The sequence below is a fragment of the Armigeres subalbatus genome, chromosome 1 (genome assembly GCF_024139115.2).
Source record: "Armigeres subalbatus isolate Guangzhou_Male chromosome 1, GZ_Asu_2, whole genome shotgun sequence".
NCBI lineage: Eukaryota > Metazoa > Arthropoda > Insecta > Diptera > Culicidae > Armigeres > Armigeres subalbatus.
The window spans coordinates 276731721-276759238 of record NC_085139.1 but is presented as its reverse complement, the minus strand read 5'-3'; the positions used below and the strand labels follow the sequence as shown (position 1 = coordinate 276759238).

General features: G+C 41.9%; 1 protein-coding gene across 3 annotated transcripts in view; it reads right to left on the bottom strand.

Annotated features, from left to right (window-relative positions):
- Window positions 1-27518, bottom strand: part of LOC134207622 (SET domain-containing protein SmydA-8) — a 234830-nt gene that overhangs the window by 85238 nt on the left and 122074 nt on the right. For all 3 annotated transcript variants that reach the window (XM_062683353.1, XM_062683352.1, XM_062683354.1), the window contains 4 exons: window positions 10969-11136; window positions 10381-10912; window positions 9587-9771; window positions 9223-9508 (listed from right to left, as the gene is read on the bottom strand). In XM_062683353.1, coding sequence (XP_062539337.1) covers window positions 9223-9508; window positions 9587-9771; window positions 10381-10912; window positions 10969-11136 — 1171 coding nt within the window. The remainder of the gene's footprint in view (window positions 1-9222; window positions 9509-9586; window positions 9772-10380; window positions 10913-10968; window positions 11137-27518) is intronic.

The window sequence follows — 27518 nt, the reverse complement described above, 5'->3', positions numbered from 1 at the left end:
ACATTCATAACCCAAAAGATTCAATATAATTGGATAAATTATAGAGAATTTCCGAATCGATTGATATATATAAATCTCAAAAATCCATCGGAAGATAAAGGCGCTATTAAGTTCAAAATCTTACATGATTTCGTGACGGTCTCGAATTTGGAAATTTTCATTTGTCACCCTGTATCCGAATCTTCCCCTTAGACGTAGTTTACGTCAAAATAGGAACAAGTAACTTGGATGAGTCGAAGAAGATGGAGAAAGGAAGAAAAAATGGAATAAAAAAGAAGGAAGAAGAAAAAAGATAGAAGCAAGTAGGAAGAAAGAAGGATAAGGGACGAGTCTTACGAACAACCTTTTCATCATTTTCGGTTGAACTTTTCTGTCTTAACGTTACTCTTATTCCCAGTGCTATTTTCGACTACTACTAACTTGCTCAATAGAAACATTATCAGACGCATCGGTAACGTCTTCCTGCACTTTGCGTTTTTTACCTCTGCGAATCTGATTGGGCTCCGGAACCAACATTGATGTGTCTTGAATCACATCCATTGCAGCTACTCTCTTACGCGAATTAAATTAAGAAAATGAGTTCTTCCTATTTTCCAACTCAGCAATTTACGTTTTTCTTCAAGTGTTCCATACCCTCCAATAAACGCGTTGTTTACTTGAGCAGAAATGTGATCTCGAATACCACAGATTGAGTCAGATTAAGTCAATTCAAGGCCTTTCGTATGTAATAAATGCATCCTGCTTCAATTCCTCTTCACACATTATGGAATTCGAAATCGGTACATTTTGCTCGCCACAAGTTTGGCTCGATAAACAATCATCGCACTTAAATACAACATTCACGTTCTCCGTAACTAGCTTAGCCATAGGTCATAGAAATGCACTTGTAATGGATCACTTTAGTCCACCTACAACCAGAACATTTCATCGGCAGATCTCAAGCCACAATCCCCAATCCCCATTCCACAAGCACCACACTCAACCATTCTAATGAAGCCCACACACGGACACCTCTCGGTGCATGCAAACAACACCAAACAAAGTACAAAGAGACAATCAAAAGCGCAAAAGTTTACAGGCCGCCAGGTGCTGTGCTGGGGCAGAAAAATCCTAATTTCAATTGGAATAATTAATAGAAACAGCTTGTATCCTAGTTATTCCATTGCGCTGCACTAATGGGCACACAAGGGAATAAAAATTTCTGCAGCACTGTGCACTTTTCACACGTAAATTATTTAATTAATAACTGCACGGCAGACACAAACTACGCTGTTCGCCATTTCATCAAGAATGCTTTCTTTTTTAAAATTGGACCAGAGGACCAGAACTACCACAGGAATCGAGCCCAGCACTTGGTTTTGATGGACATTTTGACGTAGGACTACGTCTGTCTTTTCTATATTGGGGTACACTTTACGAATGCGAGAACCGGAGACCGTCTCGAAAATATGATAGACTTCAAACTTTAATATCTCAGCCGTTTCTCGATGGACTTGGACACTTGATGGACCAATTTTGGACCATTCGATCGAGGATGAGTCAACGCTTCTTTGCTGATTTTTGACTATTGTTGCTGATCATCGATAATTGATAAAAAGTTTAGAAATAGGTAAACCAACCAATCACGTACATGTATCACAAACACAGACATCAAAATCAAGCAACTTGCGGGTTTGGATTTAATCCTCAGTTTGAAAAAGATTTCATGCAGACCGGAGCGCGTCGGAGTGGATGCATCAAAGCGATTCCAGCGGAGCGGACAGAGAAGCACGGAGGCGCTGGTGGCATTTTCGACGGGAAGCCATCGCATTGGTGGGGGTCGTCGGCGCGTAGCTGCAGATCGTTCAACCTCAACGAACCAGCATTTTATATGAAGAAAGGGTTGACTACAAAAATAACACTGTTGCGATCCCGTGCCACCAGTGGCGATGCTGAAAGTTTATTACAAATAGTGGCGTCTATTAGTTATTGTAAAGGCGCACTGGGGAAACAAAATTGGTTCTTCTATCAGCAGTGCTCAGGTTCAGCACTTTCTAGAAAGAAAGGATTAATTGCGAAAATGGACTGTTTCTGTGGCGTCGGTGTTTGGGGTGGTAGCTTGGTTTCCTCTAGTGATTCCATCCATTCAAATTTATTGCATCATTACTCCCTGACGCGCGCTTGCGATTCTGCAACTGAAGGCAACTTTTAGTCGTCTTCGAATAATTAAATTTTGCACTCGTTGTTGCTTCTGAAAACATTACGTAGGAAATCCTGAGAGAACAACACCAAAGAAAATCGAATCAATTTTCTTGAGTACCCCGGAATATTATGCTTAAATGTATATTCTTTGGAATTATTGTACAAACTTCATAAAGTTTTTATAAGTTATTCGAAGGTGAACTTGGACACTTGAATGGAAGAACTTGATTTTACAAGCATCCGCTGACAAAATGCTCCACAGAGCTGCTAACGTCACAGACATTGCAGATAGTACAGAAAGGGCTCCTGCCGAAATTATGCAAGGGCCACCTGTGTCCGATTCGGAGCCGGGAGATAATCTACTGTTCTTTAAAATATTTTAAAATATTGAAAATATTTTCCGGAGGTAAACGGATGTAGTTGTCCAGTTTCCTCAAATGATTTTCTTCATGCAGACTTTGACATCAGTAAACGGGACCGATGCCGTAAAAATTTGGCCCTGATGTCCGACTTCGGCAAAGAGATCCACCTTGTTGTTGCCAGGCTTTCCACAGTGCCCCAGGATCCAAGGGAAGGTTGTCTTCGAGAGCATGTTCGCTACGATGCTTTGGATCCTGTTGTGCTTAGACTTTTCACTCTGGAATGTGGAGATAGCACTGGCAGAGTCTACAAGTACGAGGATGTGTTCCCTGGACGGGTAGATGACGGCGCCTTCAGCCGAAAAAATGCGCTACATATCTGGGAGGCGGTCCTAAATAGTGAAACCGTTCCCAGTGACCCCAATACCGACTCCACCCATCCGTAAATCTGTTTTCATAGTTGTGGAAATATATGTGGCTCAACCACCGATCTTCTAAGAGCCACGGAATTGTCACACATGCGGAAATTGCAAACTATTTGTATTCACCGCAGGCCATAGTGTGTATTCTCCAGCAGTGGCTGCGGTTAACGAGCCGGCTAGTGGCAGATGGCCGCCAGCGCACACAAGTAGACTCGGCTGGTGTTGCGAGTAACAATTCTGAGGCGGCTCAAACGTAGGAATTGAAGGACCTCCTGTTGTTGTTTCGATGAGGATGAGACAAGAATGCTGTCCAATGAGAGCTTGAAGTAGCTCGAAGTTTCTCCCTGTCCTGCTCATGCCCATTTGTTGACAAAATAGAACGAGCAGGACGGGAACAACTTCGAGCTACTTCGAGCTGCTCATTGGACAGCACTAAGGTCCGAACCACGTTGTCTCTGGTCCGACAATTTATTTTGAGTTCTCGGAAGTGCGAAAGGAGCGAGAGGCTCCGATCCATGGAGACTTCGAGAACTTCCAAAATCTTGTTGATGGAAATGAGTTGGTCACCCAACCAGCGAAATGAGGAAGTGTCCATGAACGGATTTGCTAGTCGTCAGAGTCTACCAAATTCCGAACAAAAGCAAGGAGGTTGCTGGAAAATCCCCATTATTGCCACTGTTAGAAGTCCTGATGAATGCATTGGAAATGTTCTAGATCCGCGTGCTTGTCGTCGTTGTAGGCGTTGTGCAGTACATCTTCCATATATGCGAAGTATGTGCCCGTGCCGTATTCCGGGCGGAACGCTTGTTAGCGAAAGCCAAACCTATTATCGACTTCTAATTTACAGTCGCTGATTTACATTTACAGGATTGCAAATCTTTCCACGGCTTTGAAGACATCTCTTGTCAGACAAATAGGCCCGTACATTGTGACATCTCGAGAGGAAATGTTGTTTTTGTGGATGGGTACAATGAGGCTTTTCCGCCATTCATCCGGAAAAAATCCATCAGACCAAGCTTGGTTGATCAACCCCAGAGCAAGGTTTTGGCGGAGTTGGGAAAGTTTTTGATGATGAAATAACCAACCATATCGAAACATGATGATTTTCCATCGCCCTCATTGAGAGGGCGAAGGCAGCTCTGAGGCGAAAAACGAATATGAATATGTTTAGAAGTGAAGTGACAAAGAAGGCCGATGGGCTTCATAAAAAATAATCGAATATTTACAGCTCTGTTATACATTATTAATTATTTCATGGAATGAAAACTTATCTCGAATTTCAGATTATTGAAGCCTTGATATTCGATGATATCAAAAATATATGGTTTTGAGTAATTTTCTATTTCCAGTATACCTCTGAAGCCCCATACAGACAAATACAGACATTTTACTTAGATTAACACAGACATTTAAAAATTGTATCTGGCATCCCTGTTTGTGGGACGTGTTAATGAGGCCGACCGAAGCATTCTACGCATTGAGGAGGAACTGGGCCTGTAACAAGCGCGGTGTCATCATCATCAATAGACATAGACCGCTGTCATCAAAAAAAATGTGCTCGGGACATCCTGGCTACGATTTAGCGATGGGCTAAACAATAGCATGACAGTAGCCTGGGAGGAACAGTTGTGATTACCGTGAATAGCCGGCACTCTGTTACTTTGAAATCAGTACCATAAATTGGTCTGTCAGGTCAGTTTAAGACAATATATGCCTTGCCTAGGCGTAGGATTCTATTGTTTACTACATAAGCGTTTTTTTCCTCACTGTGATTTTGGTGCGGACCAGGGTTCTTATATCAGGGTTCACTCACTTTGACAGTAGATGATAGAGACTAGCGCGGGGGTGAAAAATTCATTTTCAGTGCAAAACATAAACAAACTCGGTGGCTGCCCCATATAAAAATCCAAGATGGCTGAATCATGTAATTGGCATACTGCTACACCTGTTTGTATTCACCTTGGTGCGGACAACTTTTTGAACGAGATTGCATGCGCGTAAACCGTTGATTGATTGCAGCCGTACATACTTGTAGAGTGGTGCAGATATTTTTTAGTGAAGGTCAGTAGCTCTACAGTGTATGTCTAGCCGAAGCTAGACGGAAATACGGAATATTACATTACAACTGTCCTATTTCAATCGTTTCCTGGAATACACCTGCCGCAAGATGCCACCGAAGACGACCACGACGAAGAAGGAGCAAACTTTACGATCGTTGCAGACGCGACTTAACTCGTACCTGTATAGTGTATATGTTTGAGGATATTCTCAAGTTTTCGCAGTCCATGGATGGTCAAACCACAGCAATTCAGGTGTCAATCAGGGTGGATAAGTTAGAGGAGCTATTGGAAACTATTAGTGAGGCTATAGTCGAGGTAGAATCGCATGACGATTACAGTGAAGAGGAAGAGGAATGTAGTAAAATTAGGGCAAAGTTTGTCCAGCGGTACTTTTGGTGAAAACGTCATTGAAGAAGGCTAAGGAGCTGGAAGATGCCACATTGAACCAGTCGCGTGTTTTGGATGCATCGCAGTCGCAGCCTACGTTGGAACATGTTCGCCTTCCACAAATCCAGCTACAAACCTTCAGTGGCATTATCGACGAGTGGCTGAGTTTCCGGGATTTGTACACCTCGTTGATCCACTGGAAGGCCGATCTTCCGGACGTCGAGAAATTCCTTTATATGAAGGGAAGTCTCACAGGTGAAGCCAGGGCTCTCATTGATCCGTTGTCCATCACTAAGGCGAACTATCAGGTGACGTGGGACACCTTGACGAAACGGTACAACGACAGCAAGCTGCTTAGGCGTCGGCAAGTCCAAGCTTTGTCTAAACTACCAGTGTTGGCTAAGGAGTCAGCCTTGGAGCTTCAGTTCTTGCTGGAAGGCTTTGAGCGGATCGTCCAAAACGTGGATCAGCTCATTCAACCCCAGGAGTACAAGGATTTGTTGTTGATGGACATCTTAGGATCCCGCCTAGACCCGGTCACACGTCGAGCATGGGAAGAATATTTGGCTTCCAAGGAACAGGATTCCAACAAGGATCTAACGGAGTTCCTTCAAAAACGAGTTCGACTGCTAGGTTTGCTACCTTCGAAACCTGCTGATCTCAAGGGAGAATCGGCTGGCATGTCGAGTAAGAAGTTCGTAGTCCCACGAACAAGTTATAGAGCGGTTCAAACATCTGGTTATCGTTGCGTGGCTTGTTCCGAATCCCATCCGCTGTATCAATGTCTAACATTCCAATGTCTCTCCGTGTCAGGTCGAGACAAACACCTTCGTAATCATTCGCTGTGCCGTAATTGCTTTCGTCGTGGACATCAAGCTTCCGAGTGCTTCTCTTACTTCGTTTGCAGAAAATGCAAGGCGAAACATCATACTATGATTTGTTTTCGATCGGTCAAGGCTGACGCAGTCACCGGCACAGGCTAAATCAAATATCCCAAGCACGACGCAGCGAAATCGCAGTCCAAGTACATCCGCAGTCCGAGAATCTGTACTGCTAGCAACAGCAGTGGTTTTAGTGGAAGGTGATACCGGAATTAGTTTTCCTGCACGGGTCTTGTTGGACTCTGGGTCCGAATGCAACTTCATGACCGAGAAGTTGTGCCAACGTTTAAACATCCAGCGAAGGCGTTCGGATGTATCCGTCCTGGGTATAGGACAGTCCAAAATGCGGATCAAACACAAAGCTGTGGCAACGATCAAATCAAGAGTTTCCGAGTTTTCTCGTGAAATGGAATTCCTCGTTCTGCCAGAGGCTACGGCAGATCTTCCAACGACAAACATCCAAGGGGTATGCTGGGAGCTTCCGCAAGGCGTGCAGCTGGCGGATCCAGCATTTTTCAATTACAAGACTTGGTCCTTGGAATCCAACATTTCTTCGCGATCTTCAAGACTGGAAATGATTTGGATCTGGGGAACGGTCTACCCACGTTAACGGAGTCAGTATTCGGCTGGGTTGTGTCCGGTCAGAGAAAATCCCATCTCGATCTTTAGCATACGCGAAAGTCAAGGCTCCGAACAACTACTACCCCATGGGAACAGAGTGCGGGGCGCACTACAGTAGGGCGATCAAGCAAGGTGAAGATGGACGGTACATGGTTTTCCTTCTAAAGAATCATAGGCGAATCGGGGGATGTTGCCTTCCGACATCCTCGGAGAATAGCAAGACGTTTGCCTTAGGAAACGCGGTCGCAAGACTATCACGAGAGGTTCATGGCGATATACCTGGAGTTAGGGCACATGCGCAGGGTGCCTGTGCCAACCAAAAGGGCAGGCAGGTGTTATTCACACCGCCATTCCGTTGCTGAGAAGAGCAGCACAATTACCAAGATCTGATGGTTTTTGGTGTGTCTTGTAAGGAAAGTACGTGCGGTAGGTTCAGGGTGCATTGCTGGTAGGGCCAGTGATCAAGGCTTACTGTGGAGGAAAGATTTGGTGGTACATGATACATGACTGGACGAACAGCATGGGTTTTCTGTGGTGGCTATGGCGGTCATAGACGACGTTTTGATGGAACATAAGAAGGTGAAAACGAAGAGAAGCGGAATCCATCCGAGAAAGAATCCAGCGTTGGAAAGAGAAAGAGGAAAGACTTCAGCTCGATCAAGATCCATCCATGGAGACCTTTGGATTATACGGAACACTCACGATACGGAAATACTTCGACGCTCAAGAGTGCGGTTGTTTGACAAGGTGAAAGGAAACGAGACCGAGACTAACCAATTGGATTCCATGGATTCTGAAGAATAAATGGTAACCATCTATTATGAGAAGGATGCCGTGACTGAAGATGGAGTAGGAATACCAGCTAACCCAAACATCACAATCCATTAAATACTGCGCAGCGGAAACTGGAAGATTTTGGAAGACGGCTCAGGAATCCAAAAAATAAGTCCGTTTGGTCCGACTTTCATTACAGTAGAGGAACAAAGCTGAGTGGGTAGTTATATGCTGCGTGCAGCGTGAGGAGAAAGGCTGTCAAGAGACAACGTGATCTAAGTTGAATGAAGCCACACTAGGGAATCGATATTAGCCATCCATTCTGTGTTCGTAGAGGTCTGTTCTTTTCTTTTCAGAAATTCCGTGATTTCTGGGTGGGGAGTGTGTTTAGTTGCACAACTCCCAAAATAATTATTCGCTACCCCCGCAGTCGAGTACCACTACAAGCGACTAGCGTGGAAGACGGCGTGAAATACACTTTTAAGTAATAAAGAAAAAAGATAGCCATTGCGATAGTCGGTCAGGGACCGATATTTTGTTATTATATTAAGTTAATAAATGTAGTAAATGTGTGTAGTGTAAAAATTGTAAATAAAGTGTTAGAATTTCTAGTGTAATGTAAATAAAAGTGTTGTAAAATAAACTGTAATGTGTCGTGTTGTGCAACCAAATCAATGTTTTCAAACCCCATCCGATCGGAAGAAAATCCACAAAACCGTCACCCGTAAAAACCAAATAAAGGAAAACATACAGTCCACCCGAATTCCACTAGCTGAGGGAGAACTATTTCGGGGTTCAACACTACTTCTGATTCTGCTCAATTCTCTTTTATTTCGGACATTTTTGAGGATGATGTCTACTAGGTGTGCGGTATCCTCCACTGAAAGCCAGCCGAGTGGCTTCAGAGCCAATGCGGCTGATGAGTCATGTTAATTCCACGGTTGGAAACTCAAAGTCCATCCAACTGGGAGCAACTATTCGACTTCTTGATTCAGTTGACCTCCGAGCAGTTTGCTCAATGTAAATAAAGAGACACAAATTTTCTGGCAAATACAATTCATTTCGTATAGCTACGTAGTCCTACGTCACCTTTGCGTACAACCCGATTGGGCTGCACCTTTGAGTTTTTATTCTATAATATAGTCCATCGGGACATGGTGACGTCATTTTTGGGATGCTTCATCTCGCAAAGCATCCATCACCGATTTTGATATTTCCAATTTAAGCTGCTCAGATTATAAAAACACTCTCTACCCATGCAACTATAATAAAAGAGAAAGGGAAAAGGTAGGTTGCCGGATACAGTTAACAGAGTCATAAATGCCACTTTGCGTGCCATTCACGTTATTGCTTCATATTGTAATCCAATTTGAGCTAAGTGAAGTGGCTCGTAGTCCCAACTGAAATTGGTCCCCTTCCTGGAAAGCAACATCCATTCCCATCCGCTACTGAAACGTGGAAATGGGCAAACAACATTTCAACCTAAACGGATCCCGTCCATCCGGAACCCATCGATGGTAAATTGGGACGCACTTACCCTTTTCATCTTTCGCACCTGGCTGCCGGTAGAGCTGCGTGAGGGCGTACTTCACCTGCAGCACATTTGTATTCCAGGGGTGCAGCAGGCCTGTTGATGGCTGCTGATGCGTGGTGAGAAACCGCTCATACTCCTCCCGTGGTGAGTCCGCACGCGCCAATGCCATCATCGTCGCCTGGAGCTGCTCGTTACGTCGCACCGCATCGCATGCCGACTCCCGGAAGGGGCACTTCCGGTTCTCGCAGTGCCAATCCGAACGCATATCCAGCGGGTCGAATGCAGTGAGCTACGGTTGTGCAAGACAGGTTGGTTACAGGGAATGAAGCCATAATGTTTGTGGGTGGGTTTATTATTCGATGGATACCTTCGCACGGTGACACAGAGGGCACACAATCGATCCGGCATAAGTGAACAGCTCGGTAGGGTCCTGGCAACGGTCACAGCAACACTCGAAACACTTTGCTTGTTTGATGGCGTATCGGCGCTGGATGGTGGACAGCAACGGTTGGGTATAGGAGATGCTGATGGTGGCGTCCTCCGGGATGTCAACTGCAGGGAAATCCGAAAAGTGCATATTTCAATTGGGTATTGGAAATTAATTGGAGTGTGAAGGCAGAGATAAATATCTGCTTACATGTGTACAAATGGAAAGCAATGAAATTAAATTTGAAGCCGCTTTACTGACAGTGGCGGTAACGCGGACGCTTTTTGCGCTGTTTTCTCTTGTTGCTGTAATGTTCTTTTTTTCATGCACAATATTCTAAACCAACGCAGGTGTTAAGTTTTTTTTTGTCTTCATTGGAGAGATTTCTAGCCCGAGGCTCATCTGTTAATTGTTAAGTTAAATTAACACGTTTGAATTGAATTAACCTGCTAGAAGTTAAACGCGTTTTGCCAATTCCGGAGAAAATTGAATGGAGGCGTTTAGACGTTTAATTCATGCTATGGGGTTTACGAGTGGCCTTTTATGAGAATCTCATAACTATCTTCGAGATCGACACTGAAGATACTTATGAATCAATATAAACTTCTGCTTACAAAAATACATTCAAACAACCAATTGATGTCATAAAAGAGCAGCAATCTCTTATTACAGTGGGCAATGTGTTCCCGCAGATTCTACCCATCTCTAGGAACAACATGCAACCGATTACTAACCTGTTGCCACCACCAGCAATCGCAACCGTTCGTCGAAATAGTGTTTGGTGTTTGGGCGGCAGTCATGGGACATCATCGAGCCTAGCTCGTACAGTGCTCGAACCTTGACATTCCGATCCGGCAGCCGCACCTCATAGCAATTGGTATCAAGAATGGCGGCAATTTGCAGCAGCTCATGTTCGGTGGCTTCCTTTCCCATTCCGAGAAAGTCTCGCACGAAAGGCACCAGGTTGGATCGAAGGGCCGCATAGAGAGGCGTTTTGATTCGAGCTTCCAGGTGGGACTCCAGGCTGAGGAAGACGTCGCGGAAACGCTGCGGATTGGACCGTTTTAGTAGAAGGGCTCTCAATGGAACTATCACGCAGTAAAGCGACTCTTTCCTGTGCGGGTCATCGGGACGGAAATGAATTTCGGAACGAATAGATTTTGGTGTACGTGCTAACAGTGCGCATTCCTCCCTATGATCGAGTGCAGCTTCACAGCTCGAATCACACATAGGCCAACCACAGCGTCGGCAGTGGTAAAAGTCGAACTACAAACTGAGGGGATTTTAGGAAACGAATGGCGGTCAAGGCATTGTAAACTCACATGAGCATCGATGGAGGTCGTCGGTAGATTTCTATGGCAACCCAAGCAAACCGGGACGCTTGCTATTTTCGGACCCAGAAGTAAGGGTGAATCGATGAAAATTATTTCACCCTTTCGGATTGGGCGAGTGGCTGTTAGATGGCGACCGAGTGCTGTGTTTCTGGAAATCTGCAAATATTATTTGAACAACAATAAAGAACATTAATGAGTCACTCAAATTAGTAAACAATGTATATGGCTCAAATCTTAGCCTAATAAGCTGTGGTTGAACACATTTATTGTTGTGAAACTTAATATATTGAAGCTCTAATTAAATAATACCACCAGTTGGTTTGCTTATTTTTGGTTATTATTTTAAGCCATCCAGAATGTCGAGAGAACTGGACTTTACTGCCGTAATCTGAAAAAGTGACGTATACGCCATTTTCCAAAAATGGTGTTAACGAGTACTACTCATCGAGCTCTTTAACAGAAAAATGAAAAACATGCATGTTGTAAAATGGCTGTTACGTCACTTTTCCAGATTACGGCAGTTTATACGTAGATACGTATAGTGTGACCGACCTAGCCCCACTTCCGAACCCGAATATTTCTGTTGCTATCGGCCTCTGGTGACAACGACGATGGAGCTCGTTGTTTGAGATCCAGTTTTGAGGCCACCATTATCATTTGAGGCCACCGAATTATATACCGCGAGCATCTATTGATGAACACTTGCAGCCGTTGAGTGTTCTCCACTGATATACACCGTGCTTCGCTAGCGTATAACAGCACAGATTTCACGTTAGAGTTAAAAATTCGTATTTTGGTGCGTTCCAGATATTTCTTAAACTCGCAAAGGCAGCCCTTGCTTTCTTGGTCTGCGCACCTATGTCGATCTTGGTACCTCCGTCTGATGCCATTTAACAACCAAGATATTGGAAGCTTTCAATATTCTCCACTGATCTCCACTCCCGAAGACTCGTTACAATATTCGTCTTATTTTTAATCGCCCAAAATATTTACTCCACACTACTGTAGCTCTAGCTCAGACTCTTATAGACCTATCGGATAACTTACACTTGAACGATTTACTTGCTTAGTAAATGACATTATTAATTGATTTGTTTATCTTATTCCAAAGGAAAGAGCGACAACAAGAAAATTCGTAAAGTAATTCACGATTTTGCCTATCTTCAACAAGCACGCACACATTGCCAGTCTGTGCATGCGCATCGTGCTGCAAAATGGTGGTTTGACATCAAGGAAGGAGCGCCCAGCAGAGCTCCGGTCCCCACAAGTTCCTATCTCACGCTTTCACGGGTCGTCCGATTACAAAAGAACGCCAGCTAAGGGTTGTGTACTTAGCTGGTAAGGCAGCCTGGGCACTGATGTCTAAGGGTATGCGATAACACACTTTTTCCCAACGAAACGAAACGAATTTTAAAATGTCTATGTGGATTCGAAACGAAACGAAATATAGATTTACTTTCGAGTCTTCGAAACGAAACGAAATCAGGGGCCATTTAATTCGAAATTTATCGAAACGAAACGGAATTTTATTTTTTTCCGCGGAATTTTTATTAAATTGGTTTTATATTATGTACGGAGTTTCGATTTCACTTTTCAAAGTCAATTAACTGTTTTGCGATAAATAGAGTTATAATAAGAGAAGTAGTAGTCTATGATAAATCGCCTCATTCCCGTTTATATACCATTGCCAATAAGGCAATACCCCAGCATTTGTCGGCAATTTGAAAGCAATACATCGTGGAGCGTGTGCTCCCGAATCTGATCAATATTTCACCTGAATTTTCTTTAATTTTTTGTGAATTTTTTCATAGGGATAACTCATAGTTTCATTGACGCTAAAGGTCGTAATCGAGTAAAAACCATCCGTATATAAAAAGAACTGGGTGTAAACTACTCTGGATAAGAAAAAGTTATTCACTTGCTTCGGACTTCAAAAGGGCCCTTGGAATCCACGACACGACTTTCCATCTTTGACAAAGTTATAGTGTACTGATTCATATCTGGTTACATTTACACAAATAGGATATAATAGTTAAAGATACTTTTCGTTTTCTGTTAGATATTTCTAACAATATACTGAGGATGATTTATAGAAGAAAACTAAATACGTATTTGTCGACTCAGAACGGGGCTATGTAGTAAGCATATCAAATAGCTATGCGAGCAAAGGCGTAGGATTGCCAATCCGGAGATGGCGAGCTCGATTCTCGGTCTGGTCAAAGATAGCTTGCCACACAAGATTAGTGTTGGTAAAATCATTCATAAAACTCAATCATAGAGCGCTCCCGCGCGAACTAACTCGTTTGCTACTTTAAAGAAATGCATCACGTCTAAGTTTTTCATGCTAAAACGGCTCATTTCACTCATTTCCCACAACATCATTTCGCTCCTAAAAGTGTTTAAAATCAATTTGGGCGCAATTTATTGTTTACACACGCAAGAGTATCCATATCTATATGTTGAACGTTAATTTACTGTTAATTTACGAAGGAGAACAAAAGAAAACCTACGATGATTCAAATGAATGATTCAACTCAGCCATACACGCTCCAACATGTTGTACAACTTTGACTCCGCCCCCAGGTAATCTGGTTCGGTCGAAGTGAAGTCGGACTGTCTGTGGGCAAGTTGTACTATCAAACAGTCGTACAACTTGACCACAGACGGTCCGACTTCACTCCGACTTAACCAAATTACCTGGGGGCGGAGCCAAAGTTGTACAACATGTCGGAGCGTCTATGGGGCCCCTTAGGTGCTGAGTTGGATGCGTTTCAACTCACGTTTCATTTGAATCATTCTTGAGTTTTGAGATTTTGAGTTTTTCCCAACACTGCACAAGATACATTCGTTACGTTCTGGAGCCCTGGTCAAACGAGTAGTTCAAACTGGAGGGTAGATGATGGCTACACTCACAGCGATCACCTGGCGGTTCGCTACAGTATCTACTATACGACTAGCATTCAGCGGACGGAGGAAGGGACGAGGCCTAGCCCTCGTATGTGGAAGACATCGTACTTCGACAACGAGGTGTTTAAAAAGCGCTCCGCCGCGAGCACAATACTCGGTCTGAGCGCAAGCAGCTGGTAACAGTACTCTCGCGTGCATGCGATGCCACCATGCCCAGGAAAGTCCACCCTAGGAATGGGAGGCCACCGGCTTACTGGTGGACTCAAGCAATTGCGAACCTGCGCCGCGCCTACCTACGGGCACGGAGGTGGATGCAGCGAGCGCGCACAGAAGAGGAGCGTGTTGAACGACGGGTGGCGTTCGTGGCTGCTAGAGCTGCTCTGAAGACTGAGATAAGATCAAGCAAAAACCTGCTTCGAGGGCCTGTGTCAAAGTGACAACGCGAATCCATGGGGTGACGCCCATAGGGTCGTAATGGCCAAGACACGTGGGGCGATGGCCCCTACAGAGCGGTCTCCAGAGATGCTGAGAGGATCATCGCGGGGCTTTTCCCACGTCATGACCCAAGTCCCTGGCCTAACTTTGTGGAGCTGCCAGGGACCAGGGTGGCCGACGTGGGAAGAGTAACTGTGGCGGAACTTGCGGATTGCACAGTCCCTTAGTGTAGGTAGGGCGCCAGGACCGGATGGTATTCCGAACCTGGCCATCAAAGCGGCCATTGCTGAGGCTCCCGAGATGTTCAGATTTGTCATGCAGAGATTCCTGGACGAGGGAGTCTTCCTTGCAGCATTGAAAAGGCAGAGCTTGGTCCTATTGCCAAAAGCGGAAAAACCACCGGGGGATCCATCGGCATATAGACCAATATGCGATGCATATAGACCAAGAGGAGTGGATGAGTTCCAGGAAGTTAGAACTGGCTCACCACAAGATTGAGGTGGTTGTTGTTAGCAACCGAAAGTCGGAGCAACGAGCGGTGATAAGGGCAGGCAAATGCGCGGTCAGCTCTGAACGCTCCATCAAACTCTTGGGGATAATAATCGACGATAAGCTCACCTTTGGTAGCCACGTTAATTACGCCTGCAAGCGTACCTCCACAGCTATAGTGGCATTGTCCCGGATGATGTCCAATAGCTCTGCGGTTTATGCCAGCAAGCGCAAGATTCTGGCTAGTGTCGCTCTGAGATATGGGTGGCCAGCTTGGGGCACGACCCTGCCTATTAACTGCTACAGAACGAAGTTAGAAAGTACGTATAGGCTCATGTGCCTAAGATTTGCGAGCGCGTACCGTACCGTGTCGCACGATGCACTTTGCGTCATCGCCGGTATGATGCCTATTGACATCGTTATCGATGAAGACATAGAGTGTTAATGCGTGGCACGAGAGGCATCCTTAGGACTGTCTGGTTGGCCTCAACGGTCAAATGGCAGCGTGCGTGGGACAGTTCCACTAAGGGTAGATGGACAACCTAGTCCGAAGGATGTGTAAAGATGAAGTTGGCTGGAACGCCGTTTTATCGGCTATTGTCCAAATCGTTTCGGAGCTACACAGGAGGTGCCGCGTGGACTCGAGGAATGGCTGGTTCAGGCGCAAATAAGAGGTGGTCCAAGGGCTCGGGGTCGGCTTCATGGGTCATACGGCCCTGTGGTCGAACAAGTGGCCGCGCGAAGAACAACATGGTATCGTCACTTTCGCGGCTTCGGTCAACCGGGCGGGTTCCGAGCCCGAAGACGGAAAGGGGTCCTCGTCAAGGCTCGGGCAGGCGCAGGCACCACGTCGGTAAGTCCCTCTGTGTGTTGACGTATTGGCCATATCGCAGAGAGGTCAATTTGGGGTGCACGCGGCATCATCTTTCTTGATACCAGCCGTGCAGATGGAATCAGGCGTGAAGTCGATCGATCCTTACCACCTTCCTAGGACATAGGGCGGTAAGGCCACCTGGAAAGCTGGCAATGCGCTGGCACGATACCATGGTGTTCTTCTAAAAAAGCGAGTCACGATGTTCGATGCTGCAAGGGCACGCAGCTAACCTCGAGGGTGCGTTATGCACTGGCCCCCTTTGAAGCATTACTTTCTGGTTGTACCGAAGGGACGATGGGCTTGGCGGCAATGGAAACGGTTTAGCGGGTCGGGGATGCAGTCCTGCCTCCCTCGTTTACTGTTGGAGGTGGCTCTTAACCCTGCACTTACTTGACAACCCAGGATGTCTGTTGAGCAGATTCCCCTCCATTGCTTAGGAAGAAAAAAAAACACACACGCATACAGGCATCACCTCAATTCGTCGAGCTGAGTCGATCGGTATATAACACTATGGGTCTCCGGGCCTTCTATAAAAAGTTTGTTTTGAGCGATCATATAGCCTTTACGTATACTTAGTATACGAGAAAGGCAAAAATGATGAAGAGAAATCGGTTAATACAGTTACGCTCCTATCATTCTAAGCCCAAGAATTAATCTTTGGTTAAGGTGATTATAGAATAAAGCCAGAAATCGGCCATTTTGTAAACCACGTGCTTTTCCAATATTTTTTTCAAGCGCACGAGATGAAAGAACCATAACGCGTATGGGGCTGAAATAATGGTAGATCGTTTGCTTAGTTATGCTGAACAATCATAAATTGAGTTTCGGCGCTGTACGAAACCTATTATTGAAGTACATATTGGGTTTGAAATGAAAACATTCGTCTTATATTGTTTGATATCCCGTCTATTTTTTTTCTGAATTCAAAATTGTATTAAAAGGATCGTTTTTGTAGTGAAATTGTTTGGACATTACATTACATTACTAATTTCTGGACATTCTTTTTTTTTCTTATTGGCATTACATCACCACACTGGGATAGAGCCGCCCCGCAGCTTAGTGTTCATTAAGCACTTTCAAAGTTATTAACCGCAAGGTTTCTAACCCATGTTACCATTTTTGCATTTGTATATCATGAGGCTAACACGATGATACTTTTAGGCCCAGGGAGGTCGAGACAGTTGCCTGGTCCGGCACCGGGAATCGAGCCCAGCCACCCTCAGCATGGTCTTGATTTGTAGCCGCGCGTCTTACCACACGGCTAAGGAGGGCCCCCAGGATACATTTTCATTTTAATCAAAAGCTTATGTCATTATGTTTCATACTTTTTTTTCAGAAATCAAGAAGCCTATTTTTCAATCTGTAAACCAGAAAGATGAATTTTCCCCGATTTAAACCAGGATATTTCTTGACGAACTATTGGTATCTCTGAAGACAGTATAGATCTAAAACTCCCTGGTGTTTGAAAGGTCCTCCCTCGTCCAGGACATACAAATGGAAATTTGGTGAGATAATTCCATTATACATATACATATTTTTACCAAATTATATTGAAACTATATGATCATATACCAAAAAAAAATAACCATCAGGGCACCCGATTGAAGCGATTTGGATAGGAAGAGTGGAATCGCCAACTTCCTGTTGTTAACATCTCGTGGATAAAGGGCGGGCTCTTCTCCCCATCTATTGGGTCAATCTGGGAAGTGAGGGCTAGATTATATAATTGTTTGTACGAACTTTCTTCTGGAAGGAGATTCTCTATTCATCCCGTGGATTCGCATAAGTGTTTCTGCTTATGGAACCACCCCACCCATTTTTGGCCCTTCATACAGGAGTTTGATGAAATGCATACAATAGTATAATCATGATCAAATCGTTTGTCAGATATGGCCAGTGCTATCGGCAGGTGCCTTGCTACAATAGATGGTAGTATCATCAACATCATCATCATGTACGAAACCTATTACGCCGGATTTGGACTTTTGGAAATGTATGAAGATAAACGTGTGGTGAGTTTGAAATTCACCACGGGCTTCATTCTATAATCATCTTAAGGTGGTGAATTTCAAACTCACCACACGTTTATCTTCATACATTTCCAAAAGGTAAACGTTCATCGATTCGACTGCAGTCAGAGTACCCAGTTACCCCGTATTTTCACTTGCCCCGGGGTACCTTCCCGAGTAGAAGAAAACAGCTAAATAATATCAAATTTTACTATTCATATATGAATAACTGAATAGCAAAATCTGATATTAGTTTGTTTGATATAGTTGCTAAAATAGCAAAAATAATAACAGACATTGCACTAGCAAATAACTCATAAATAACTTATTTTGCTATTATAATAACAAACCATTAGCAAAATATTTGAAGAAAAGAAAATATTAAAATCAGTTATTATTGATATGTTGAAGATGCAAATGATAAATGAATAACAAACTTTGCTATGATTGCAAAATGTGTTCTTCATTTGTTATTGTGCTCTTTCTTACAATAACATATAAATAACTAATTTTACCATTATAACAAAACTTGTTGTTGGATGTTATTTTATGTTATTTATGAATAACATAAGAATAACTAAATCTGATATCATAGGCTTTCATTACGTGCACGCTTGTACGCGAGATGTTTACAAAGCCAGAAATCCATAACAATATAAATTCTGTACTGTCGAATGGTTAACTTCTCTCCGTTTTCAACTTGATTTTAAAAAAATGTTTGGCCCCACCATGCCTACTATGATGAACTTTATGTTTGTTCGACAAAATAATGGTAAATTGAAGAATAAAGCTCAGGCTATTCAATATTGACGAAAAACGAAAAATAAATAAATTGGAAACCTTACATGCTCGTTCACATGTATGGAAGATTGAGCAAATAAAATACACAGTACACGTTGAACTGGGCTTACATGCTTTTGTAGGCAAACACAAATATTGTACCGCGCATAAAAAATCTACTCATCCGCCTAATTTTCGTCGCCAACAAAAAACAAGAAACTAAAAAAAACATAACTGTAGCAAAATGCTACTTCGATAATTTTGAAAAGTTTACCGCCACGTGGTGGTTTGTAGCGGTGAATGCTTTGATAGCACGTGCTATTTGTACTGCGAATAAATTTTTCAACTGCGGACAACTAAAGTTGTCATTTCGCTGCAAGGCACAATAATACATATCGTAGTTTTCTCAGAGAATGTGTGTTGGGTTGACTTTTTCCTCCGAAATGCCAACACACCCAAGTACTTCGGAAAACCCTCTTTTTATCGAAAATGCACATTTTTACGTGCATATTGAACTTCACCTGAGGACTCAGTCCCGTACCAAACCAACACATCATGGAGCATGAATAAAGCTGAAGCAAAACCCCTCAACTAGTTTGCAAATCTGCTGCTACAACTTGCATAAAAATGTTTGAGTTGAGCACATGCTGATGTGCACATCCCAACCAATAACCAACTGGGCGAAACGATTGGAATCAAACAAACAAGCAAAGGAAAAGTATTTGAGGGAAATGATCCCAGAACGCCCTCCTGGGAAAACTGGCAAAACTTCTCCTTGGTGTTTCTCCAGATACGAGCGATGGGTGATGTCTGACACTTGTTGGCTCCATCTTTACATTGACCAATTGAAAAAAATGTTGTTCGATACTCGATAAATTTGTGTTTATGGTCTGATTTTGTGTGCAGTATTTTTTCACATAGCAATTGTATTTTGAATGAAGACAAAGATTAACTGTCATTTTTTATTATTCCAGCTTTGCTGCGTCGCAGCATGCGTGGAATAATAAAAATGACAGTTGTGCGTGGCTTCCGCTTTGAGTGTGAGTGCATTTAGTTTTGGATTCCGAGTGGCTCGTCCTTTAACAGATGTGGAAGATGTGACACCCGAGAAACCTGGTATGGTTAGTTTTCCGATAACAGAACATAATCACTTAGTTTAAGGTGTGCATTAGATTGGCCCAGATTACTATGGGGAGAAAAAAGTGTTGTCGAATTCCACGGGGCACCCCCCAGAATTGTGTCTTTGGGTGAGAAAATCAATCTCTGAAAATTTCAGCTCAATCGCTTGTTGCATAAGCTGGCGCATTTGATTTGAAGTTTGTATGGGTTTTTTGATCGAATCGCATCAGCCGAAACCTATATAAAAGTTCATTTAATCATCATACAATGTTCTGTGAAATTGTTCTGTAGCATACCAACTGCCGTTTTTGCAATTCTGAGGTCAATCGAGCAATCAGAACCAATTTCCAGATCGAATGAGTGACGGATGTGTATTTTCTTATACATTTTGTATGAAATCCCTATACAAAATTCAAATCAAATGCTCCAGCTTATACAACAAGCGATTGAGCTGAAATTTTGAGAGATTGATTTTCTCACCCAAAAACACAAGCCCCGTGGAATTAGACAACTTTTTGTTTCCTGGGCCAGTCTAGTGTGCATGTCATCAACATAATCGATGTTTTCTGCGATTTTAAAGGTGGCATCAGTTAGTTAAAAAATATTGGAACAGACGTATGTGAAAGACTGCACTCGAAAATCTTTACAGTTGAAAGTTTTAGCACCATTTGCGGAGCTGGTGTTGCTCACCTTATTTCTCTGTGCCTTTTTTGGATCTCACAAAAAAACTTGGTTCTCTGTATACCTATAGGTTGGTGGCTTTAAGGATTTAGTTCTTTCTGATTTTATCCTTCTTTATTTGAATTCGGCAAAGAAAAAAAAGGATCAACCTTTTCATTTCAATCTTTTTTTTTCCGGCGCAAAACTGGAAAGGCAGGCAGACAGACAGACGGTTCTGCTCTTGGTCAGCTGTTGTCAAATGAAAGTTGATTTTGCTTTATTGTGACATCGAAAACCGAGAATTGAGTTAGCTGCCCAACTAGTCTTTTCCAGTATAGAACCGTTGAGGTTGCTTTTTGTTTTTATTTATTAACAAAACAAAGCACATTTCCAAAACGAATTCCATTTTAGATTCAACCGTCAATTTGTTGAGTTTCTACTTATTGATTATTGGATTTGTAAGTACACTAGAACTTAAATTTAAAATGAAATAAAATAATTAATAATCATGCAATACACAGACATAATAAAATCAACTAAAAGGTTGTGGAAAGTAACCGGAAGTTAATCAATTTATTTATTTATTGTACATCGTCTTCAACTTATAAATTGCACAGTCTTATTGTTTGACTTAATCCTATTTTTAAAAACTAATTTGCTAACATTAAAGTCGAAAAAACAACACACTTCGTTGAATAGTCTGCAGCATAAGTCCAATGGATTATTTTGACCGTAATGTGTGCGGTGGCCACGGATCCATAACAGTTGACGATTCCTGAGTTGACGAGACGGTGCATGAAATCGAATATTCTCCAGGATGTAACGGCAGTCGATGTTGCACGTTATGACGTCGAAAATAAACATCCTCTGAAGCATCACTCGACGGTCTGCCAATGGTTGCAAGTCAATCAAAGCGCAACGATTTCGGCATGGAGGCAGGTTTGATGGATCGTTCCATCGAAAGCGGCGCAAGGCGTAGTTGATGAAGCGTTTTGTATTATCTCGATGCGTTCAATGTGAACGGAATGAAGCGGGGTCCAGATTTGCACTCCATACTCTAGTATGCTCCGAATTAATGCACAAGAGTGGCGTAGCCAGAAAATTGGTTTGGAGGGTGGTTTTCTGAACATTTTTTCAATTCTAGAAGATTCGAAAAAAATATTTCTTCTAAAAATTTTGTCTCTGGGGGGGTTTTATGTTCAAAAGCCCCCTGTGGCTACGCAACTGATGCACAATAAAATAATTTGAGAGCAAGGCCCAGACCCGTGCGCCCCCGCCGCCGGTGGTTTTACTCGCGCAGCCGCTGCCGACGATTTTGGGTCGGGTTGGGATTTTGCCACGCCGATGACTAATCGCAATAAAAAAAATCAATTAACTCACGTCGAGTCGAGTCAAGCACGAGACACTGAAAACGGCCTAATACTTGATCTTGAAATACGTATCTGTGAAGAAATACAGCGTGGTGGAGTTAATTGGAATAGTACTAAACTAGTCTTATGGCAGTTCATAAATGTTGTTAAGGTGTATCTCGTCGAAATTCAATTTAAAATCTACCTCAAGCGATGGTGTCTCTAAGTCGGTATGTCACACATTGTCTTGGTTAATTAATAGGTTGGTTGATTAGTTTGGGAGTTGATTAGTTTATGTAGTATAATAATAAATAAATTGTTAAACTGATTTTTGGAATGCGTTAAGCCAAGGCTTCATTCAGTCGGGTACCTAAACTTATAAGTGACTCGCAAAATAGGTTTGTTGTGGTTAAGCTTTTGTGGGGCCTGGATACATGACCAAAGCGTCCCCATTCTTAAAGGATCTGGCATTGTACAGGAAAATTATGCAGTTTTGAAATTTCAAGTTAAGTTGCACATTAGTTATTTTGACAATATTTATTTCTTATTTTGTTTTATAGTTTTTAAATTTGTTTTTAATTTTATTATTTTATTTTTATTTTTTGCTATTAAGAAAGTTGGCTTATAAGGCAAACTGAATTAGCAAACCAATTAGATCCCAACTGTGAATGCTTTACCGATTATTTTGTTCCGACTCCGAGTAGGTAATTTATATTTTGAAATCAATTTCTAAATATAATTAACAAAACCACTTGCTAAGCATCAGCAAAGCAAATATTGCTGAGCAAATATTACGAGCATCAGTTAAAAACGCTGCTTTTTTTCTTATTCACAGCCATTATAACCCAGAACTGGGGCCTGTCGCCTCGCTGCATAGTATTTAGTCAAATAATTTAGTTCAAATGTCAGGTATTTTCAAACATTACGAAAATTTAATTTTTATTTCTTGAAATTATTTGATACTGTATTGTAAAAGCCTTTTTGTAAAATTCCTGGAATTTCTGAGAATATTCGAAGAAGTATCGTTTAAACATTAATTTATGAATTCCTTCGAAAAATACTCCAGAAATTAGTTCGGAAATAAATCAAAAAATATATTTAATAATTCCTCCAGATATTCCTCTGAAAAGTTTCTTTTAAAAAATCTTAGAAGATTATTTCAGAAATTCTTCCTAAAATTTGTTTGGGTATTCCTTTGGATATTCCTTACAAAATTTCTCCGAAAATTCCTTAAGAATTTTCATTACGGATTTCTTCAGAAAATCCTTTACGATTTTTTTCGGAAATGCTTGCCTAAGGAATTTCTTCAGAACTTCTTCCAGCAAGTCCTTTAAAACATTCTCCGGGAATTCTTCCGGAAGTGCCTGCAGGAATTTCTTCGAAAATGCCTTTATCTTCCCGAAAGTCTTTTAGTGTTTGTGTTCTATTTTTGGATTTTTTTTCGAAAATTCTATAAGTAACTACATCGCAAACAACTTCATTTTTAATAAATTTCAAAGGATTTCCTGGAAGATCCCCCGAAAAAAAAATCTGGGGAAATCTCCGAAGGAAATCTCGGAGGTTTTTCAATAATCTTTTGAATAAGTCCCTGGAGGAATATCCGAAAGAATTCCGGGCGGTATTTTCTTGATTATTTAAGAAATAAAATTCTAGAGGATTTTTCAAATAATTTTTTGGAGGCGTTATATTAGAAATTTGTGTTGGGTTAATGCAGGAATTTCCAAATAAATTTTTGAAGGCATTCCAAAAGAGAACCTGAATGGATTTTCGAAAATAATTCCTAAAAGAACTTTTGAGTTTTTGAAGGTAAAATACTTCCATGAAGAATTCCTAAAAGAATTTCTTGAGGGATCGATAAAGGTATTTTTGAAGGTTTTTATGATGGAATTTCCTAAGGAATTCTCAAAGGGAATTACGAAGAAATTCCTAATAGAATTTCAGAGAAAATGCCAACTGGTATTTCTGATGTAATTCCTTAGTTTGTTCTTTTGGAATTATTCCCAGTAATTTATACGCAATTTCCTCCATAGATTGCTTTGAAGATTCGTCCAGGATTCCTTAGGAAATTGCCTCAAAAAGTTCTACAAAAACTCCTCCTGAAACGAATTCCAGAAAGTTCTTCGGAAATTCTTTCGGATATTTCTTAAAATTTACCTCAGGAATTCAGGAAGGTCAGAATTTGCTTCACGTATTCCTTTGTTCAAAAGAACCTTAGGAAATTCGTCAAGTTTCGTTCTTTTGGAAATTCCTTTGAAAATTTCGTAGGAAATTGCTTTATGAATTGCTTCATAAAATCCTTCAGAAAATCCTTTCGTAATTCCGTTAGAAATTCTCTCGGATATACCTTCCGAAAATCATTCGCAAATGTCGACAGAAAATATTTTAGAATTCCACTAAAAATTCCTTCAGAATTTCATTCACAGATTCCATCGGAAATATGTTTAGTCTTTGAAAGTTTGCTTTGGAATTTCTTCGAAATTAATACGGAGGATTATTTTAAGAATTCTTCGGATTTTGTGTTAGAAAAAAAAAACGGTTAAAAATTCCGCTGGGGGTTCCTTAGCAAGTTTTTTGACAACTTATCCTCAAATTCCCATAGGAATTCTTTCAGAGCTACATTAAACAATTCCTTGGGAATTTCTACGGGTAATCCTTTGAAAATTCTTTGGTAACTTTAGGAAGTAGGTCTTGGACAATTTCCTCAAGGTTCATTCTAAAATTACGAAACGCTAAATTTGGAAATTTTGGACCCAAACCCTCCCCCTCGTAACACTTTTTGAATGGAAGGTTTATTTTTTTGTATGGATCGTAACGCTCGGCTTGACCCCCTTCCTCCCTATTCAAAGTTACGTAATTTGTGAGAGGCCCCCGATAATTCTGTCACAACATTCTCCATTTCTTTTGATTTCTTCGGGAATCTCTTCAGAAATTAATTTAAAGAAATTTCTTCGGAAATTGCTTTTGGGAACCATTTAAAAATTCTTCTAGGAATTTCATAGAACATTTTATCGAAATTTACTGATTTTTCTGCGGGAATTCCTTCGGTTCTCTAATGTGAACTATTTTTGAAGTCGGTGCTACCGGACAAAATTATATAATACCTATAAGTGTCTACGTGCCCAAACCTTTGTTCCTTATGACGAATAAACGAGTCTAGATTTAGCAAGCAAACAAGCTAGTTTGATTTTATTTCTTCGGTATGATTTGTGGGAAGTCAGTCGTGGGATCAATAGTGAAGTTGACCAAGTTCGGACGAAATATTTTACACTAACTTCTTTCGAAAAATTCTTCAGAAATTTTGTCAGAAATGTCTTTATAAACTCTTTTCGCTATTCCCTCGTAGAGTCCTTTCTGAACCTTTCTTCGGGAATTGTTTAAGGAATTCTTATGGAAACTATTTCATTCCTGAATAAATTTCCGAATTAATCCTGGAAGAATATTTTATGGTTCTACCTGTGGTTTTACTAAAGGAATTTCCCAACGAGAACCTTAATGGGTTTTAAAAAAATGCCTATATGAGTTTTCGCAGAATTTCGTAAAGGGTTTTACAAAAGAAATTTCTAAAGAAACTTAGAAAAAAATCGTTGTTTCCTCCGGAAATGAACTCCACCAAGAACTTTTACCAACTTTTGAGGAAAATATTCAATTTGGTTGGTCATCGTGTCCCAGTCTTACTCAGCCGAGCTCATTTAAGTTATGTTGATCATCTATTGAGATTTGTGCATACAAGAACGCGATGTGAGGAGTAAAATGTCCATTGTGGTTGTCATTAGTGGATTCCATCGTGAATCTCCTTCCAGGATCTAAGGGTCACAGCAAGTGAACGAAGTAGCACTGCAAATTCTCTAAATATACTAGATATGCAGACCATGATATCAAACCATGCCCAATTGTATATGTAACTCAAAGTATAATAGTTAGTTTTTTTTTCTGAAATTTAGATACATTGAGAAGTAAATTGACTGAAGTTTACCAAAATCCTGAATTGGAAAAAACGAACAGTGGGTAATGTCTGTGACATAATCGCTAAGTGGACGTAGGACTTGACTTGACCATGCCTTTAAGATACATAATATGTCCAAATTTCTCCCATCAACTATTTTGGATAAATAATCGGCGTTGCATACCATTCCTTGGCCAAATCTTCTCATCAAACCGACACAGAAATCAAATCTACCTCGAACAAGAATCATCAAAAAAAATTCAGTAAGTATCTGTCCGGTCACAAATCATCAAAAAAAAATTCAGAGAGTATCTGTCCGGTCACGAAATATTAGCCTCGACAGTGGCAACCTTCCCACTGAAGGACTGCCTGAAATAAACCACAAGTTCGCTCAGCAGGGGATGTAGACTGTATCTCGGCCCTTCCACTGAAGAGCCTTCTAATCCGTGCGATAGCGACTGAAGGAGAACATTATTTTTAACTCTTACAGCCTTGAAAAAGGCTGTTTGCTTCGGCTAAGTGCAAAAAGTAAGAAAACGATCTTTTCAAATAACCGCGAATTTCTAGTGATGGTATAAAAAAGACTGAATGCTCTGCGAGCGAATGCACTTTCTTTTATACCTTATTTTGAATATTCTCTGCTTCCCAATTGGTGGGCCAATCAGCTAGTGTCTTGTATCCCGCTTCTTTGTCAGCCAAAGCGTCATCATCATCAACGCGTTCGAGAAGGGCTTCTTCTTTTTTACGCTTGTTGCTCGCTGCTGGCGTCTATTTCCTAACGGGACTTTTCGCTAGATACAGGCCAATAAGCCGGGCAAGCGAGCTTAGAATTGCAGTTCAGGTGGGAAGTACGTGTCTTTTTCTGAGACAACATTGTTAGTATTGTCAGATTTTCTGGATATGATACACTGCGCGGCGTTTGTAGTGTTCCCAAATGGGTACTTGCACAAAACTTCACGCGGCGAATGACTGTCGAAAGGTACGGCCGCGCCAAACGATACACCGCAATGCTATTCACCCATAAGAATCAAGTAAACAGCGCGGCGGTACCTTTCATGAAGGGTTCGCCGCGTGCAATTTTGAAAAAATCAGGCAATAGTAGAAGGAAGGAAACACTCGGACATGGGTTTCGGATGATAAGATTTAGAATTGGTAACATGGGACGATCATTCAGTCACGTTCGCTTTGTGTGCGGTCAGTATCAAACAATGCTTATCTACATATGTTTTTATCAATGCCAAAAAGTCCAATATTTGATGAAAAATCGATTGATAGTTTATTAATGTTTGAGCTGTTATCGGTGTTTTTTTTATCCAAATAAGATTATGTGAGAGATTTGGACATCTTATGAATCTTTAAAGGCATGGTCAAGCGAAGTCCTTCGTCCACTTCGGTTAAATCAGAAAAATTATCCACTGTTAGTTTTGACGCTATTTATGACAATCACGCATAAAATTTTATCCCTAGAATATTGGATTTGGCACCCAAGTACAATTCAGCGCTCACATTCCAGTTCGAGACAGCAACACGTACGGACGTGTTTTTTGCTCGCGCATTTTTTCGAAGTGTTTTTTTCTCGTTCTTTCGCTGTTTACGTTTTCGCTTGTCGCGTTGGCGTTATTTTCTCCCGGACCCGTCATGGGAGACTCGGTGGCCGATTCGGTCGCTGGAAAAGTGCCTAAGCGCACTGCTCTTGGAGGCGCGGGTAACCCTCCAAGCAGCTTTTGCAAAGCAACGTGTTCTCGCCGTTGCCGCTTGATGACGCCGGCAATCCGCCGAAAAAGAGGAAGAAGCAGCAATCGCAGCTGCCGCAGGTGCAACCGGAGCGGAAGGAGAAGTGCCCGCCCGTGTTTGTGAAGGGCGATCCGCCGGATTTACGCCCAAAAATTCGCCAGCTGATCGCTAAGGGGCTGAAATGTACTTTTCGGCTCTGCAGCGAGGGCGTGAAAGTGATGCCGGCCAACAGGGACCAT